This window comes from Pseudochaenichthys georgianus, chromosome 14 (genome assembly GCF_902827115.2).
Source record: "Pseudochaenichthys georgianus chromosome 14, fPseGeo1.2, whole genome shotgun sequence".
In the NCBI taxonomy this organism is placed as follows: domain Eukaryota; kingdom Metazoa; phylum Chordata; class Actinopteri; order Perciformes; family Channichthyidae; genus Pseudochaenichthys; species Pseudochaenichthys georgianus.
This window is the reverse complement of record NC_047516.1, coordinates 24,228,197-24,246,654: the sequence shown is the minus strand read 5'-3', so window position 1 is coordinate 24,246,654 and position 18,458 is coordinate 24,228,197. Positions and strand designations below refer to the sequence as shown.

Here is an 18,458-nt window from a genome sequence, read left to right as displayed (position 1 = left end):
AGAGAGCATGGAACGTGTTGACTCGTGCATTACAAAACATTTCACTTGCACTGCACCACCTTGTTTTTCTAAGTAGTATACGCAAACAATCATAAGCCTATTCATTCTATTGTTGACTGATTTCAATAATTTAAAATCAACTCAAGCGGGAAGTTGTCCAGATTCCGGTGACAGTGAACGCACCATCACACTCCCGATTCTCCATCTTCCTCCAATCGGGCAAGGGACCAACCTGCGTCTTGCACCCACCGTAACATTCCCCGCTTACAAACACTAAACAAGGTATTTAGATTATTTTAAAACGTCATAATGTATATACTCTAATCTTTATTTCTGTGGGATTTGGTGGCGATCAGTTAGCTGGGCAGCTCATCACAAACGCTAACGTTAATGTAGCTCAATGGGAGCTGGGCCGCTGATCACTCTCCTGTTTTGATGTCAGATTAAATGCTTTATTAATTACCTTACAAGTCTACTTGGATAATGCTGTTTACACCTTTGATTGTGTTTGTAAAGCTAGTGTGTCTTTATTCGTTAGCTAGCATCGGTAGTCGGGAGGTAGCGTCAGTGCTAATCATTAAACTGGTTCATTTGACGTTAGCATGCAGCAAGCTAACGTTAGCAAGTGAAACTGCTGTGGTTCCTGTTAATGTTGCTGTCTTGACTTTTCAGAGAGGTCAAACGTTATAACAGCAAATACATTATCGCAAATATCACGAATTATTTTAGCTTTAATTGTACAAGGTGATCGATGGTATTAACACATACTAGCTATAGTTTGTTATTTTTTATAGACATGGAATGTGTTAATGATTTACGTTAACGTTAGCTTAATAACGTTCAAGTTAGCTACCGTTAGTAATGCAACTGCACTATTGTGTAACTCAAGATAGCCAGCACCTGTGATAAAGCTACAACATTAACCCAAATGGTCATGAATATGTATACGTTAGCAGTATACTACGTATTCTGCGTTGTATTTGTTGACCATTTACGAGCAGGAATACTGCATGTTTAAATGATATGGCCAAGTAGTATTACCACAGTCAAGGTTCTGTTTCATGTATAAGTCCTTTATTCAATAGCGTACTAAAGTATTATCAACTAGATAATTACAAGTATTACATTACCCATTTTAGGATAATATAAGTCACTTGACTGTTGTTATTGTGGCTTTATTGTGTATGTATCACTATGTTGTCGCTGGTATCATTATCTATTAGTTCATTAGTATTTTCAATGATCAGAATCGACTTAGTAACTAGTAATTAATGTGGCATTGGATTTCTCAAGTAAAGGATAGTTAACAGAATGAACTCTGCAGGTCAATCAGGTTCTTTCACATCAAGCTGGGAAAACCATTTATTTATGGAGCTTGGTTTGTGAACTGGGAACTGTCATGTTGAAACAGGAAACGTTAAAGGCACACTGTTTCCTAAAATATCATTGTACAGTTTGTTTCAACAAAGTCTCTTTTCTTTTTACCCGTAACTATAAAAAACATCCCCAGACCGTTTTTTCATGTCTATCAAATGTTATAATTGTCTCTGTGCATCCAGGCAGGTGGGGATTCAGGGCATCTCCACAACACAAATGGGTTTGTCAGACTGTCACATAGTAGATCCGGATTCATCTCTGCAGATATGACGTTTCCACAGCTCCACAGTCAAGTGGTAGTGTGCTTAACAACAGTCATGTCTCATGTGTGATCTGCAGCCTGCGTGCCTCTGCTCTGCCAATAAACTGAGCTGGTATTGCTTCATGGGGCAGTTTGTAACGTGTGAATGAATGTTGCAAACAGGGATCTGGAAGGATTTGCTATGCACTTGGCAGAAAGAGCTGTTGTCACTGCACAACATTTCTACTTTACAATAACACCACATATTAAAGGTAATCTAGCTGCAACCTGGCAGAGGAAACATCTGATAAAAGATATCCAGTGACACTGCCATGGCGAAGTCACTGAGCTCTGCAGTGCAACCCATCCTACTGCAGATGTTTGTCAGTGGAGATAATATGGCTCTGTTTTATGTAATGCATCTGGATGAAGCAGCAGAAACCACAAATTGTGAGCACATACTTTTAACCCCGTTGTGTATTTCTCTGAAGTATCAATGGGAAGTTAAACCATCATGGTGTGTTTCAATAGGAGCATGATACCCTGAGAACTTTAGAATAATAATAATAATAAAAGGCACTTAAGCTGTCCACTTTCAGACAAAGTATTTGCATCTATTCTCACTAACATTTGGACTACCTATGTTGTAAATGTATTATCTCTTCAATTTACACACGGCATCTATTGCACGTCTGTCCGTCCTGGGAGAGGGATCCCTCCTCTGTTGCTCTCCCTGAGGTTTCTCCCATGTTCCCTTTAAACTGTGGGTTTCTCTCTGGAAGTTTTTCCTTGTACGATGTGAGGGTCTAAGGACAGAGGGTCTAAGGACAGAGGGTGTCGTATTGTCATACTGATATTCTGTACACACTGTGAAGACAAATGTAACATTTGTGATATTGGGCTATATAAATAAACATTGATTGATTGATTGATTGATTGAACTTTAGGTGATACAAATGTCAATTTAAAAGCAATCTCAACCAAAGCAGATGACATTAGAGGCAGCACAGATAAGCTAATGACAGAATTGTGTGGAACTCCCGTGTGGTTTGATCATCACTACTTCACAAAGTCACACACCTGATAAGGCAGGAAGTGAAAAGGTAATCATTATTTCGCCGATCTTGTGAAAAGGGAAATTGGAGATGGTTCACGAGAATAACTTACGCAGATTTCACTGATGGCATAATGCACTGAATTTCTCGTTACAGATTTTAAAGGACCACAATCATGACGGACTCCAAATATTTCACAACAAACAAAAAAGGTAAGAAATCTGGCTAAATGGTCCGAAATCAGATTATTTCACAGTGTCTGACGATATATTCACACCATAGTGCGGCTGCTGCTTACATTCAGTGTGCTTTATCTTACAGGGGAGATCTTTGAACTGAAGGCAGAGCTGAACAATGAGAAGAAGGAGAAGAGAAAAGAGGCAGTAAAGAAGGTCATCGCTGCCATGACTGTTGGGAAGGATGTCAGGTATCTATTTACATTGAAACTCTTGCAGAATCGTCTTTGATGTCTATTATAATCTGTGATATCTCCTGCAAATCTGAACGACACAAGCCACCTTTTCTCAAGCGTGTTCATCACATACTTGTGGCATTATTTCATCTTAAAGATCAGGAGAAAGTGGAATCATTGTGGTAACCAACAATCCATAAATCTAGAGGTCGGTCTCTGGAACTACATTTCCACAAGTCTGAGGTAGTGATACCAGGTCCAATAACTTTATTCATTTAATCGTTTATTTGGCACGGACAATGCACAGTAATGAACACATAAAACATTCAAATGTGAAAAGCGTAACAGTGCCAGATTTAGCTTTGAGCTCATTTCCATCCGCAGTCCCTCACATAAAACATTTAAGAAGATTGCATTTTACAAACATAGCAAAAACAAAATACATGATATGCAAAAAGTTCAAAAGAGCAAGAGCAGCATACACACGTATTTATGACATGGTAATACAATGTAGCAGCTACGACATGTAAAGTGCACGAGGAGATACCCCTGTGTTAAAGTGCATTTGGCGGTGATTGCACGTCTGATTGTTTCTCAACCATTCTTTGAGTTGACCTTTGAAGCTATTGAGAGTGGGACGATCCCGTTGAGCTGCCTTTAATGGAGAGGACATTTTGTCCAAAAGTGGTCCGTCTGCGATGGACTTCACAGTCTCCTCTGGTTTCTGACCTATAGTGCAGCGTCCAGTGTGTTTTCTGTGGATGAGTTCCCCTAAGGGAGGGGGGGGGGGCAGTCTATGTAAACATTTATAAATAAAACACGTACTTTTAAAAGACTTAAAATGGTCAAAGCTCAAGAAATTGTGTTTTTCGAGGATGGTGCAGTGGTGGTATGAATAAGGCTTTCTGTCAAACACCCTGATAGCTCTGGTGTACAGCTGTTCTATGGGTTTCAGGTTTCTGACACAAGCAAATGACCAGTTTGAGGTTTTACAGACAAAGCAAGGGGCAAGGAAATTAATAAATAGGGTGGAAATGCAAGGAAGAACTTTGTGCCTGTGCACTTAAATATTAATAGAGAAAAGTTAATCGAAAACAGAGGGTGGTGGAGGTAAGGAATGTGGAGAATGTGGAGACTTACAGTATCTACCACTCTGCCCAGTTTCACACCTTTGCACATCTGGTGAAAAAGAAGCAACAAATCTGAAAATGGTTTGGTAAAGTTTCACAAATCAAGAAGGGTTGAGCTTTCACACTGTACAAACACTTCTGAGAGAGTAAATATTGACCCTTAGGAGGACCTGTTTACCTCCTTATCTTTCTTACAGTGCAGACGCTTTTCTGCTTGCTCCTGCCTCTGCTTACTTTTTATGCTGATTTTCCTACTCTTATTCTCTGAAAACTTCGAGCAGCGGCTCCTGGATATTAACTTATCACTGGGACAGTTCATCTTCGTAAATAGACGGAGGGTTTCAGCCATTTTTCAACATTTTTACGCAGTCTTACAGTAGCGTGGCCTAGCAACAGCTAAAGCCTGGTAGGCTACTGCATGCTATTTAGCTTAAGCTAGTTGGTAGCAAAATGCCTCCGTTCTCTACAGATGACTTCCACAAACTTATACAGAAGATGACTGTGTTGGAAATGAAAATGCAACGGTTGGAAGTTAACGTGGAAGTGAATGGACTATGTCGTGGGAATGACACCACTTTACCAGTGTTGCAAAATAATGGAGAAGGGTATGCTAACTCACAGCTAGTTAGCAGCTACAAGGATTCCAAGGAACAGGAGGGCTGTGTACTGGGTAATAAATCCTGGAACTCTCTGGGTGCAAAGCCTAAGAGTAAATCATTTCCATGGGATTTGGGAGGACGGATAACGGGCAGAGCCCAACACTCTGAAATATGTGATGCGACCGGCTGGCCTGCATTGCTATCACCCAGGAAGAGCGCCTCTTCAACCCCTATTCATACTAGGAAACAGCAGTGGACAGCTGCTAAAGGGAGAATTACAAACAATCCTCCTAAACCACCAAGTGCACCAATCCGGAACAGATACGCTCCGCTGACCGAGAACCGGAGATCTGATGACCTGGACAGCAGGGTAAGGACTAATAGCTACTCCAAAAGTAAAAGGCTAGAGGGAAAGCTAACGACTGGGCCTGAAACTCTGATTGTGGGTGACTCTGCTATAAGAGATGTAAAAGGTCTGTGTAATAAGAACAACACCAAAGTACTCTGTTTTCCCAAGGATGTGGTCTCTGACTTGGCTGAGAAGATCCTGCATATTGGGGCTGAACATCAGACTGTGAAGCATGTGGTACTACACATTGGAACAAATGATGTTGTGAAACAACATTCAGAAGTGCTGAAAGAAGACTTTAAATGTTTGTTGGAAACTGCCAGCTCTCTAAATGCAGAGGTGTTCATCAGTGGCCCTCTACCGCCAGTCAGAAGAGGAGTGGAGAGATTCAGCAGATTGTTTGCACTGAACACCTGGCTTTCAACTGTCTGTACTGACCATTCTGTTCATTTTATTGACAATTTTAACTTTTTCTGGGATCGGAGACATCTTTTCAAGGCAAATGGAGTTTGCCTGAACAAGTCAGGAGTGAAATTGTTTATCTCTAACATATTCAACTGCCTGCGTCATCAATCTGTTCCCTCTGCCAAGGACAAGCGGCAAGAGGAATCAAAACAGGAGAAAGACACAACACATCGCGCAGAAAACCCTGAAGAATTATCACTGCACCCGCCTGAGGAATGTTCGGATTATGGGAGACCTATGAGACACATGGAGGAGTCTCCACTGCCGTCAACCCCTGTCAACGCCTTTGAGGATACTCCGTTCACCCTTTCACCTTCACCCTCGCCCACCCTCCTGGAGATCGCTGAACACACAAAGGAGATACAGAGGGTTGGCACCGATTCCTTCCTAGAGTTCAAAGACCAAACTAAGGCAATACGCAGGATTGGCAGCATGTCCTTTACCCCCGCTCCTCAACGACGCCCACCAAAATCACTGCACCATCTCCCCCGTCTCCATCACTGTGCCTAAGTCAACCACCTCCCCTCCCTTCTCCGAAGCCTGATAAGGATGTTTGTGTACAAAACAAAACAAACTCTTACTGAATATGTGTGGGGTCCAGGCTCAAGGGTGTATGGCACTCTCAACTCTTTCCAGGACATGCCGGGGCCCTGCCTGCCAGTAGCTTTGCCGATATCTGTGTTGATAGGTAATAGATTAAGAGCGGTGAATCATCTTAGAAACAGGAAGCGCCCGAATGTTTGTGTGAGTTTATCTAATTTAGCAGTGATTCCATGTCAGCCACAGCTTGTTACAAAAAACCTGACTGATAGTGTGTTTAACGAACTTAAACTAGCTTTATTAAATGTCAGGTCTTTGGCAGGAAAAACATTTTTAATCAATGATTTTATCACTGAGCACAATCTCGATTTTATGTTTTTAACAGAAACTTGGATTGAACAAAATAACAGTGCAGCTGTTCTTATCGAATCAACCCCTCCCAACTTTAGTTTTATGAGTCAGGAAAGAATGCATAAGAAAGGGGGTGGAGTTGCTATTCTGTTCGATGATTCCCTTCAATGCAGGAAGACATCGTATGGAAACTTTGATTATTTTGAATATGTGGCCCTTCAGCTGAAATGCTCCTCTCGAGCTCTGTTCCTAAATATCTATAGGCCACCCAAATACTGTGCAAGCTTTTTTGATGACTTTACCGAACTGCTGTCTATAGTGTGTATTGACTTTGACCGTCTAGTCATTGTTGGTGATTTTAACATCCATGTTGACAACCTCCAGGACAGAGGGGCTAAATAACTGTTTTGTGTTCTTGATAGCTATGGACTGACTCAGCATGTGACGAAGCCCACGCACAATAAGGGGCACACTCTGGACTTAATTATCTCAAAGGGTCTGAATATCTCTAAGGTTGTGGTGACTGATGTTGCGCTCTCTGATCATTCCTGTGTGTTCTTTGAGAGCTCTATTTCTGATCATAAAAAGAGCAAAAAGAGATAACTACAAAGCGATATTTAACTGAAAATACTAGGGAAATGTTTACTCAGAATGTTTCTTCCACACTTGCCCCTGCTAACATCTCATTAAATGAGCTAGTAGATCATTTTAATTAAAAAATTAAAAATGTTATAGATGCCATTGCTCCAACTAAGGTAAAGGAAGTGTCTGGCAAGAAAATATCTCCATGGAGAAAGGCCATGACCGTGAAAACAGAAAAAAGAGAATGTCGAAAAGCTGAACGCAGGTGGCGAAAAACAAATATTCAGGTTCACTTTAAAATCTATAAAGAGAGACTTGGCCTTTATAATTTGGAATTGAAATACGCACGACAATCGTTCTTCTCTGACATCATTACCAAAAACAACGCACGTGCCTTGTTTGCTACCGTCGACAGACTAACTAACCCCCCAGTGTCAGTAGCCTCTGAATTTCTATCCACTAGGGCGTGCAATGATTTTGCCTCCTTTTTCACTGACAAAATTCAGAAAATCAGACAAGCAGTCAGTGCCTCTGCATCAGGAACAGCAAATGTGTTGTCTCTGTGTCCACTTAACATCAAGTCAAACACCATGACACAATTCCATCAGATTAATGATAAAAAACCTAGAGGACATTATACAACTTCTGAAGTCCTCCTCCTGCTGCCTTGATATTATTCCAACAGGATTTTTCAAAGATGTTTTGCCTTGCATGGCCTCAGATCTACTTCATATAGTAAACAAATCTCTTCACTCAGGTATTTTTCCACAGGCCCTGAAAACTGCAGTCATTAAACCGCTCTTAAAAAAGAATAATCTAGATGCTTCAGTAATGAACAATTACAGGCCCATATCAAACCTGCCATTTCTAGGTAAAATCATTGAAAAAGTTGTTTTTCAATAGTTGAGTAATTTATTGCATTTAAATAACTGTTTTGATGTGTTCCAGTCAGGCTTTCGTCCAAACCTCAGCACTGAGACTGCTCTTGTAAAGGTCTTCAATGACATCCACTTAAACACAGACGGTGGCAGAACTTCAGTGTTAGTATTATTAGATCTCAGTGCTGCGTTTGACACTGTTGACCACAGCATATTACTAGACCGACTGGAAAACTGGATGGGACTTTCGGAAACAGTTCTAAATGGGTTTGAATCCTACCTAAACAACAGAAACAACTTTATTTCTATAGATAAATACACATCTGAGTTGACAAATATGACATGTGGGGTTCCTCAAGGCTCCATCGTGGGGCCTCTTCTCTTTAACATCTACATGCTACCACTGGCTCAGATAATGAAAAACAACAAAATAAGTTACCATAGCTATGCAGAGGACACACAAATGTACCTAACAATTTCACCAGGAGACTATGCTCCAATTCAAACACTGAGTAAGTGTATTGAACAAATCAATGACTGGATGTGTCAGAACTTTCTCCAATTAAACAAAGATAAAACTGAGGTAATGGTTTTTGGAGCCAAGTCAGAACGTATAAAAGTTAGCGCTGAGCTTCAGCCTGCAATGTTCAAACCAACAGATGAAGCCAGAAATCTAGGTGTAGTCATGGACTCTGACCTGAGTTTCAACAGTCACATTAAAACAGTTACTAAATCAGCCTACTTTCACCTAAAGAATATATCTAGGATTAAAAGACTAATGTCACAGCAGGATTTGGAAAAACTTGTCCATGCTTTTATCTTCAGTAGACTCGACTACTGCAATGGTGTCTTCACAGGTCTCACTAAAACATCTATTAGGAAGCTGCAGCTGATTCAGAACGCTGCTGCTCGAGTCCTCACTGACACTAAGAAAGTCGATCACATCACTCCTGTTCTGAAGTCTTTACACTGGCTTCCTGTGTGTCAAAGAATAGATTTCAAAATACTGCTGCTGGTTTATAAAGCACTGAATGGTTTAGGCCCAAAATACATTTCTGACCTCCTGCTAAATTATGAACCATCCAGATCTCTCAGGTCTTCAGGGACTGGTCAGCTTTCTATCCCCAGAGTCAGAACTAATTCCATTTTCTTAATGTCTTTCATTTTTTGTAAAGCACTTTGAATTGCCTTGTGTTGAAAAGTGCTATATAAATAAACTTGCCTTGCCTTGCCTTGACCTTACTCACAATGTAAACACAAGATTAACTAAACAGCCTCAAAGCCTCTTGCTGTGAAATCTGACGGAGGCATCTTTCCCTGCTGTCAGTTCTTTGTTCCCAGATGTGGTGAACTGCATGCAGACCGACAACCTGGAGCTAAAGAAGCTGGTGTACCTCTACCTGATGAACTACGCCAAGAGCCAGCCGGACATGGCCATCATGGCTGTCAACAGCTTCGTCAAGGCAGGGCCAACTTACCTTTTTTTTTTTTTGTGTGTATGGTGATAATAGTGCCAGTGTATCTGAAACTATGAATTCATCTACACAATAAATCCCTGTCAACAATCTGAAAATTCTGGAATGAGTTGGATTTTCAAATGTAGCTGCTGTAGTTTCTTACAGTTTTCGTTAGCAGGGTTCCCACAAACCAGTGTCATCAGAGCTTCACAGATAAATAAATTAATCCATGAAAATGGATAACATTACCTTTTTGTTTCTGTTATTAGATTAGAAAATAAATTAAATCTGTTTCATCCCCTTTGAGCCCAGACAACTAAGCTGCAGTGGAAACTATTGGTAGTTATTATCAAACATAAATCACCTAGAATCTTGTGTTTAAAACAAAAAGATGATTTTTATACAATATTTGTAAGTTTTCAAATATAACGAACATTACACATACATACCACGGTCAGTCTAGGTGGCAGATACAGTGTACAATCAAATGAATAGGCATGTAAATAAACACAGGTCAGTCTACAGATGATACAGGGATAACAAGGTACAGAAATCTGAAAGAATATGATGACTTTAAGTTCTAAGAATAGTTATGAGAAAAGTATGGTACTAAATGTTTGTTTCTCAGTGAAATCTAATCTTATTAAAACCCCACCTGCCTCTCTGGTCTCGCCCTCAGGACTGTGAGGACCCCAACCCTTTGATCCGTGCTCTGGCCGTCCGCACCATGGGCTGTATCCGTGTGGACAAGATCACCGAGTATCTGTGTGAGCCGCTCAGGAAGTGCCTGAAGGACGAAGACCCGTACGTGAGGAAGACGGCGGCCGTCTGCGTGGCCAAACTGCATGACATCAACGCCCAGATGGTGGAGGACCAGGGCTTCCTGGACTCCCTGAGGGACCTCATCGCAGACTCAAATCCCATGGTAGGTGACATGTTTTTATACCTGAGCCTTAATTGATTAGGACTAGACTTTATTTTAAGACCATCATGGAACTTGACCTTGATTCAAATGGCAGCATGTCATATATGTTATATATATTAAGTTATTAACCTTATTCCTCTTGAGTAGTAGACGCTCTACTACGCAATCTAGAGGCATAAAGTTGAACTCATGCGTTTGAATTGCAGTTTGCCTTCATCCTCTGTTGCTTTCTGCAAGAGAGGCAGGGTTTTGCCTAGGAAATTAGTTAGTAAGAGGCGGTTAAAATCTAGGTTTACAGTCAAATATACTATATACGTATATCACAAGCTGGATACATGTTTTACACAATACAGTGTGCATCATAGCACCGAAGCAATTGCACCATTTTAAAAGTGTGATGCAAATTTACAATGATCGAAAATAATTGTGTTGGAGGAAATGTTTTGTCTACTGTTTTAGTTCTCTAGAGTTTCATTATACATATAGATTCTCCATTTGTTAAGCACTTTTCTACTTTCAAAAACATTTCATTCAACAATTGGACACTCATACATGCAGGACTGAAAACAGCACAAGATATAATGGAATTAATTTAGATACAAAACAAATAAATGATGGAACAGTAATTTAATTTCAGTAAGAACTGGCGGAGTTATGACTCGGAGGGAAGGAGTTCAACAGGAAATAGCAAGCTTGAAGAGTTGTGCTTCAGGTGCTGTTTACACGAGAACGCAAACGGTTGTATCCGTTTCGTATAGCCCGTTCGTTCACAAGAGGCCGTAACGGAAACGCGGAAACGGACCCCGCAAACGATAACGGGTCCCAAGGTGGATAGATCTGCTACCGGAACGCTCTGGGCGCCAAACGGCTCAGTGTGTACGCCCTATACGATCATTTCCTGATAACGATGAAGCCATAGTCCCGTCTCCTCCCACCTGTGCTGCTCACTGCTGTAGCGTGGTCAGTAGCTGCTGCTACTGACCATGCTACAGATGTTAGTGCAAAATCTACAGCTCCTCTACCACAACCATCAGCAACAAGTGGACATGGAGAACTACATGAACTACATGTTGCTAAATCCACCGCGGGACATAAACAGAAGGGCAACCATGCTCGGGGGTCTTCTTGATGTATTTTGTGGCGGAAGTACAGCGCCACTTACAGGCCCGGCATATGTACTACAGCGTCTCCAGCGCTTCCGAGCGGTCTCGTGTGAAGGGAAGACTTTTTTGATATCGTATTCGGTGCGTTTGCGTGTAAATGGGGTCTTAAAGTGCAGTTTTTGATGACATTAAAATCACATCTCCTTCTTGCAGGTGGTGGCCAATGCAGTGGCTGCCCTGTCTGAGATCAGCGAGTCTCACCCCAACAGCAACCTGCTGGACCTGAACCCTCAGAACATCAACAAGCTGCTGACCGCGCTCAACGAGTGCACCGAGTGGGGACAGATCTTCATCCTCGACTGCCTGTCCAACTACAACCCCAAGGACGAGCGCGAGGCCCAAAGGTAACGACACCTCAAACCAGAGTATGGGATGTAGGCCTGTGCTGGTTGACCGCCTTGTTTGTGATGCACCGGCCTCAGGACTGCAGGTGGAAATGAGCTATTAACTATAATCTGGCATAATTCATATCTTCTCTTTTGTATGCATGGTCCTTGTTGAAATAAATATATAATCATTTAAAACATATAGTCTTATACTCTGATTGCCTTTTACACTGTTAAATTGTATTTGTAATCTTGTATGTGGTTAACAGAGTCATATGTTAAGGATTTATATTTCAGGAGGGCAAAGGGAAGTGTAAGAGGGGGATTTGCAAATGGTTGAGGATTAGGGGTTTTATTGTTTAATGATGGGACCAGTGGGCTGTTTCCTTTCATGAATATATAAGTAAGCTGTAAGCTGTGTTCGGGGTGCAGAACTTATTTTTTCCTCTGAGGATGAAGTGGCTCTGTTCCTACATAACTTTGTCCATGAATCATTTATCAGTTTCTCTTAAGAATTTCCTCCACACGTCCTGTCAACGTTTTTTGTTCCTCACTGACTCTCACCTTTCCCTCCTTCCCCTTTTGAAGCATCTGTGAGCGTGTCACCCCCCGGCTGTCTCATGCCAACTCAGCCGTGGTGCTGTCGGCTGTGAAGGTGCTGATGAAGTTCTTGGAGCTGCTGCCCAAAGACTCGGATTACTACAACACGCTGCTGAAGAAGCTGTCCCCCCCGCTGGTCACCCTGCTGTCCGGAGAGCCGGAGGTCCAGTACGTGGCTCTGAGGAACATCAACCTCATCGTCCAGAAAAGGTGCGTGTTCACAAATTATAGAAGCTGTATTTTTGTCACTCAATTAACTTTATCCTACCTTTTATGATATTATGGATTAGCCTGTAGCTAAAGTACAGAAAGCAGAACAACACTCATTTTGTTTTTATAGTTGGGATACTCCGAGCAGAAGTCTATAAGGCGCTTTCACACCGGAGTACTTTTCCCAGTATAGTTCCGATATAGTTCTGAAAATGTGCGTTCACACCAAAAAAACTAGAACTTAGTTCATGAAAACCTTTTCACCCCCTGCCTATTCTGTCCCTGCTAGAGAGCAGGTACTTTCATGGGAGAAAAAGCTTCCCATTTCTGATTGGCTGGGCGGATTGCAAACCACGCCCCGTAAAACTCCCAAAAGGTTTTGTGAAGCCGCCATTGTATTTGCTGGCATTAGCATTATTAGCATTAGCATTAGCCCAGCGCACAAACGGAGAGAGAATAACTTATGGCAACACAAAAGAAAACATGGGAGCGGTGGAGATGAGGAGGTGTCGGTGTTTCTGAAGAGTAAATCTTCAGAAACACCAACACCTCATCACTCCACCGCTCCCATTTACTCGGAAGGTGCAGGGAGTCCCAGCAGCTTCTACTGAAGCCAGTCCCCAACTCCGGGGACTTCTGGCCGGGGACTTCAGGTGGCAGTATACACCATGAAGTTGTTTGCGGCCTGCCAGTAAACCCAAAGCAGAAGAAGAAGAAGTGACGTCAGCGGCTTCATTTGACTAATCCTCCCTCAGGGACTTATTCCGGTGTGAACGCGATCTGTACTTAGTTCATGAGAACTAAAGAGTTCTGATGAACTAAGTACGGCAAAGTACTTGGTGTGAAAGCGCCTTATGGCAGTGACAACATGGGAACCAAATTTGGGCAAAATTGTTGTTTTCCTTAATTTTGTTTATTGTGAAGGTTTCTCTTTGATTTTCAAATGCGCATTAAGAATGTCCTTAAAAGTCCTATATCTGAATTTAACTAGAAAAGGACTTCTTTAATACTTTTTTTATGCATGCTTTTTAGGTAACATTAAGCTGTCTGTGGCTCTTCTGCTGTGACAATGTACATTTCCCCTCTGTGGGACTAATAAAGGTATTCTGATTCTGACTTGAGGGTGACCCAAATAAAAAAAATTCCGGCCAATAACATAATTATATGTTTTTCAGACCATCAGGCCTTTCTCTCCAACTTGTATCTTTAGGATCAGGTCTTCCCACAGTCTAATATGTCATGTGTTGCTCTGTGTGCAGGCCTGAGATCCTGAAGCAGGAGATCAAGGTTTTCTTTGTGAAGTACAACGACCCCATCTATGTGAAGCTGGAGAAACTGGACATCATGATCCGCCTGGCCTCCCAGGCCAACATTGCCCAGGTACCTTAAATAAAACTAAACGGGAACTTTGTTAGAAAGATCATTTGCCACACAGTTTTGATTGAACAGTTATCATTTACAGCGTCGCCTTTTGTGTAAATACCCATACGTACTACATTGAAGTGAACGAGTATAATAATTGATGCCATTTTTAAGGTGAAGCTTGAATGTGTAATTTTTTTAAAGACATTCAACTGGAACAAAATCCATTAAACTAAATCAAAACTGAAAACGGTTGTCCTACTTTCAGGTGCTGGCCGAGCTGAAGGAATATGCCACAGAGGTCGATGTCGACTTTGTGCGCAAGGCGGTCCGAGCCATCGGACGCTGTGCCATCAAAGTGGAGGTGAGAAGCGCTTTCATCGATTCTGGTCTCTACGCCGAAGTCTTCTCGTGTTCATTTCAGCAAAAATAATCTTTATCCATATCAGACTTGTGACCTGGGCATTTTGAAAGTAGCATCATCAAAGCCACTCAGCAGAGACCAAACATTATAGTTCAGCGAATAATTCTCCAAGTGAAGGTTTTCCTGTCTAGTCCTGATGTTTTGATTGATAAAAAGTCAAGTCATATTATGAAATCTTAGGTGTGCCAAGTCTCCTCTTTCCTGATTGACCGTTATAAATTGACATTACCTGGTCAGCTGATGTTTCCTCTTGTTTAAGCCTCTGTTTTGTTTCCCTCCAGCAATCAGCAGAGCGCTGTGTCAGCACTCTGCTGGACCTGATCCAGACCAAAGTCAACTACGTGGTCCAGGAGGCCATCGTGGTCATCAGGGACATCTTCCGCAAGTACCCCAACAAGTAGGTTTCCCTTGTTTCCTGGGGAACCAGTAGGGCCGTACCCAATACCTGAAAAGCTTAATTCTTCATGTTGATCGTGACATGTTAAAGAATATTCAAATGATTATCTCTCTTTTTTCCACGCACCTGTATTAACGGCAGGTTTTCATAAAAGCGATTCATAAAATACGTTTATGTAACCCAATAACAATAAATCTCTTTAAGGTCTAACACTTTTGAAGTTAATAAAGGAAGTTGCAAAAAAACATCATATTATATATCTGCATCTGCATTTTCCTTCAGTGCTCCATCTGGATTCATCACTTTAGTTACAATAATGACTAGCTATATTCATAAAAGATTGTGATTTATCCATCTTTTTGTGGCACTTTTCAAAAAGATGCTGACCCCCCTATTGTATATGTTCATCCTGACGCCTGACACACTGCTGTTGTTCAGGTATGAGAGCATCATTGCCACGCTGTGTGAGAACCTGGACTCTCTGGATGAGCCGGACGCTCGCGCTGCGATGATCTGGATCGTAGGCGAGTACGCCGAGAGGATCGACAACGCTGACGAGCTGCTGGAGAGCTTCCTGGAGGGCTTCCACGACGAGAGCACCCAGGTGGGTCCAGACATCTCAATACCCATCAGTTCTGCTCTCCTGAAGGCTCACTTTGTTAGTAGGGTTGTTTTACACGGATAATAAAACATATATCTGAGAGTAATCGACCCCGGTTGACTTTGGAAAGCACTACATTACATTCACTGTGCAGGTTGATACCTCGTTATACAGGAAAACTGCACAAAACAACAGAAGGTATGGTGAATCATATCAAATAATAACATAAAATACATACATATTACTAAAACATGAGAAGTTAAAGGACGGGGTGTCCGCGGGGTCTTAAAAAGTATTACAAATTGATCAATCAATTTAGCGAAAATGAAGGCTATTGAAAAGTATTAAACGGCATTTTCCAAGGTGTTACATTTTGTAGCTTGTTTTCAATAAGTATATAAATGGTCCAAAGAGGTTGTATTCTACAGTCTGCCTGAATGTAGTCATGGCGTAGGTGTGTAGTGTGATTCTGTGTAGTTTATTTACGGCATCCCGTTGGATTGGACGTCATCTGAACAGGACATCGCACGCTCACTGCTTGATAGCGCGCGAAGGTCCGTTTACGCCGGTTGCTAAGCAACATCGTTATGGGGAAATACAAGTCTGCGTCCAAATGGTTGGAAGATAAGGAGGAAGGACAATCAATACTGTATATAGTCAATGTGAGGTAAAGTGTGTCGCCAAGGTAACCGGTTAGAACTCCAAGTGGCGATGAGGTCTTCAAATGTATGGAAAAGGTCTTGAAAAAGGTCTTGAAAGGTTTTACATCTGACTTCAGGATTCCTGCATATACCCTGAAGGAAAAATGTGCAATAAGAGTCCTTGTAGTCACTGGGACACAGCTTCTTAAATAATGCACTTTTAAAAAGCCAGAATTAAAACTAAACCACATGTTTTTAACTTGTGGAGCATTTATTTTTCCTGAATGCATTGTAGATGTTTCCGTTATGTCTGTCAGCTGAGTGCTGCAGGTCAACACATTTGGATGTTTCACTTTTACACACTTTATAGTAACCCTTGGACGTCCCGCATCTTATCCTGGTTGACTCATTTTATATTTTACTTGGCGATGTATGTGCACTGAACATATAATGACAGTGTGTGCTTTGATTTGCAGGTCCAGCTCACTCTGCTGACTGCCATCGTGAAGCTGTTCCTGAAGAAGCCGTCGGAGACTCAGGAGCTGGTGCAGCAGGTCCTCAGCCTGGCCACTCAGGTGAGACACGACCTCTTTTCAACAGAGAAGTGCACCTTGGCACCAGTTGGATGATTTATTTCTTCACTGCTGCATTCTGATTTTACACAACATGTTTTTCATAAAATGTTAAATTACACTGATGGAATACGTATAAAAGTAGAAACAACAAAAAATACTAATGGGCAAAAATAAAGTGAAATAGAAAATATCTGTTTTTTTCCTACCTTTTATACGTTTCTGGTTATTTTGTGGAGAAATTTGCATTTGCATTTATTGCAGTTTATTACATGGCTTAGTTGAATACTCTATTCTGATTGGTCAATTCAGAACACATGACACGTTGTTAATCCAGAACAGACAGACGGCTGTCAAGCACTTATTGACCGTTGTTAAGGACGCTCACATCTGCCCAAAGAAGTCCGTTCGATTTAACTTTATTCAGTTTGGCTGAAAAGCAACTGACAAGACAAGAGCGACAAGAAAGCAGCGGAGAAGTAACTGGGCAGAAACCCTCCTTTTTACGCAGCGGTCCAGACATAGACATCAAACGGCGACACATATTCAGTGTGCCGTTCCTTTGGCATGAGGGCAGGGATATCTAGATACTTCCCAAGGTTGGACATCATGAAGTGTGCTACTTTTAAAGCAAGCAACGATGTTTTCAAGTCTGGAATCAAAAACCTCCCTTCCTGCCGTTGCTACATTTTTCAAACGGTAACAACGGACTATTTTTCTTAGCGGATGCATGTCAATTTAAATCGATACATACAACTATTTTTATTTATTTATTTATTCGTAAATATCCCCATCTGAGAATCATAGCTTTCGGTAGCATATCATTATAACATTATTTCAGGATTATTGTTTGTTTATTTGAGGTGTCTCCCTCTTAGCTGCCACCACCGTAGCAGCTAGTGTAATTATGGTCCCTAAGATCTCCCTCCTTCACTGAATACATGTAAATGTCTCCTCTGCAGGACTCCGATAACCCCGACCTGCGTGACCGAGGCTACATCTACTGGCGCCTGCTGTCCACCGACCCTGTGACCGCGAAGGAGGTGGTGCTGTCGGAGAAGCCTCTGATCTCCGAGGAGACGGACCTGATCGAGCCGACCCTCCTCGACGAGCTCATCTGCCACATCGGATCCCTGGCCTCCGTCTACCACAAGCCCCCCAGCGCCTTCGTGGAGGGAAGCCACGGCGTCCACAGGAAACACCTCCCTGTGCAGAACAGCAGGTCAGGCAAAGGCAACTCTATTGTCAATCTTTCAGTTTGTGTGTACAGACGGAGAGATCGAAATACCGTTTCACACAAACCCGAATACAAAAATACAAATATTGTTAGAAAAATATCAGTCGTCACCGGCTTGAGCTTCAATCTCAGGATCCATGTATCTGTGGTCCTCTCCAGAATGGAAGTAGTCATCACATACAGAGCATCAACCTGAGCAGTGTCCTTCACATGCTCATATCCAAGAGAGGGAGTCACACAGTCTCAAGATGGAGGAATACCGGTTCTTATAGGGAATCATGCATCCTGTCATGTAGGCTACCAAATAATGTTTGTTCTCAAAATGTTGGCTTTTTTCTGAAAATCCCAAAATTCGGACTTTCTCAAAATCAAAAAAATCTAATTCTGACTTTTTCTCAAAATCTCAAAATTCTGACTTTTACAATTTCTTTTTTACTTTTACAAAAAAATCTGACTTTTTCTCAATATTCTGGAAGCAGTCATCACATACAGAGCATCAACTAGTTCCTGAGCAGTGTCCTTCACATGCTGATATCCAAGAGAGGGAGTCACACAGTCACAAGA

General features: G+C 41.8%; 1 protein-coding gene across 3 annotated transcripts in view; it reads left to right on the top strand.

Moving 5' to 3' along the window:
• Positions 1-174: 174 nt before the first annotated feature.
• Positions 175-18,458, top strand: part of LOC117458302 (AP-1 complex subunit beta-1) — a 31,952-nt gene continuing 13,668 nt past the window's right edge. For 2 of the 3 annotated variants that reach the window (XM_034098684.2, XM_034098683.2), the window contains exons 1-13: positions 175-282; positions 2,830-2,885; positions 2,995-3,100; positions 9,307-9,442; positions 10,116-10,361; positions 11,678-11,868; positions 12,439-12,660; positions 13,920-14,040; positions 14,291-14,386; positions 14,728-14,843; positions 15,282-15,447; positions 16,562-16,660; positions 17,620-17,879. In XM_034098684.2, coding sequence (XP_033954575.1) covers positions 2,849-2,885; positions 2,995-3,100; positions 9,307-9,442; positions 10,116-10,361; positions 11,678-11,868; positions 12,439-12,660; positions 13,920-14,040; positions 14,291-14,386; positions 14,728-14,843; positions 15,282-15,447; positions 16,562-16,660; positions 17,620-17,879 — 1,796 coding nt within the window. In that variant the 5' untranslated portion in view covers positions 175-282; positions 2,830-2,848. Of the gene's footprint in view, positions 283-2,829; positions 2,886-2,994; positions 3,101-4,600; positions 6,317-9,306; positions 9,443-10,115; positions 10,362-11,677; positions 11,869-12,438; positions 12,661-13,919; positions 14,041-14,290; positions 14,387-14,727; positions 14,844-15,281; positions 15,448-16,561; positions 16,661-17,619; positions 17,880-18,458 lie in introns of those variants that run through there. The other variant, XM_071205524.1, reaches the window with a different exon arrangement.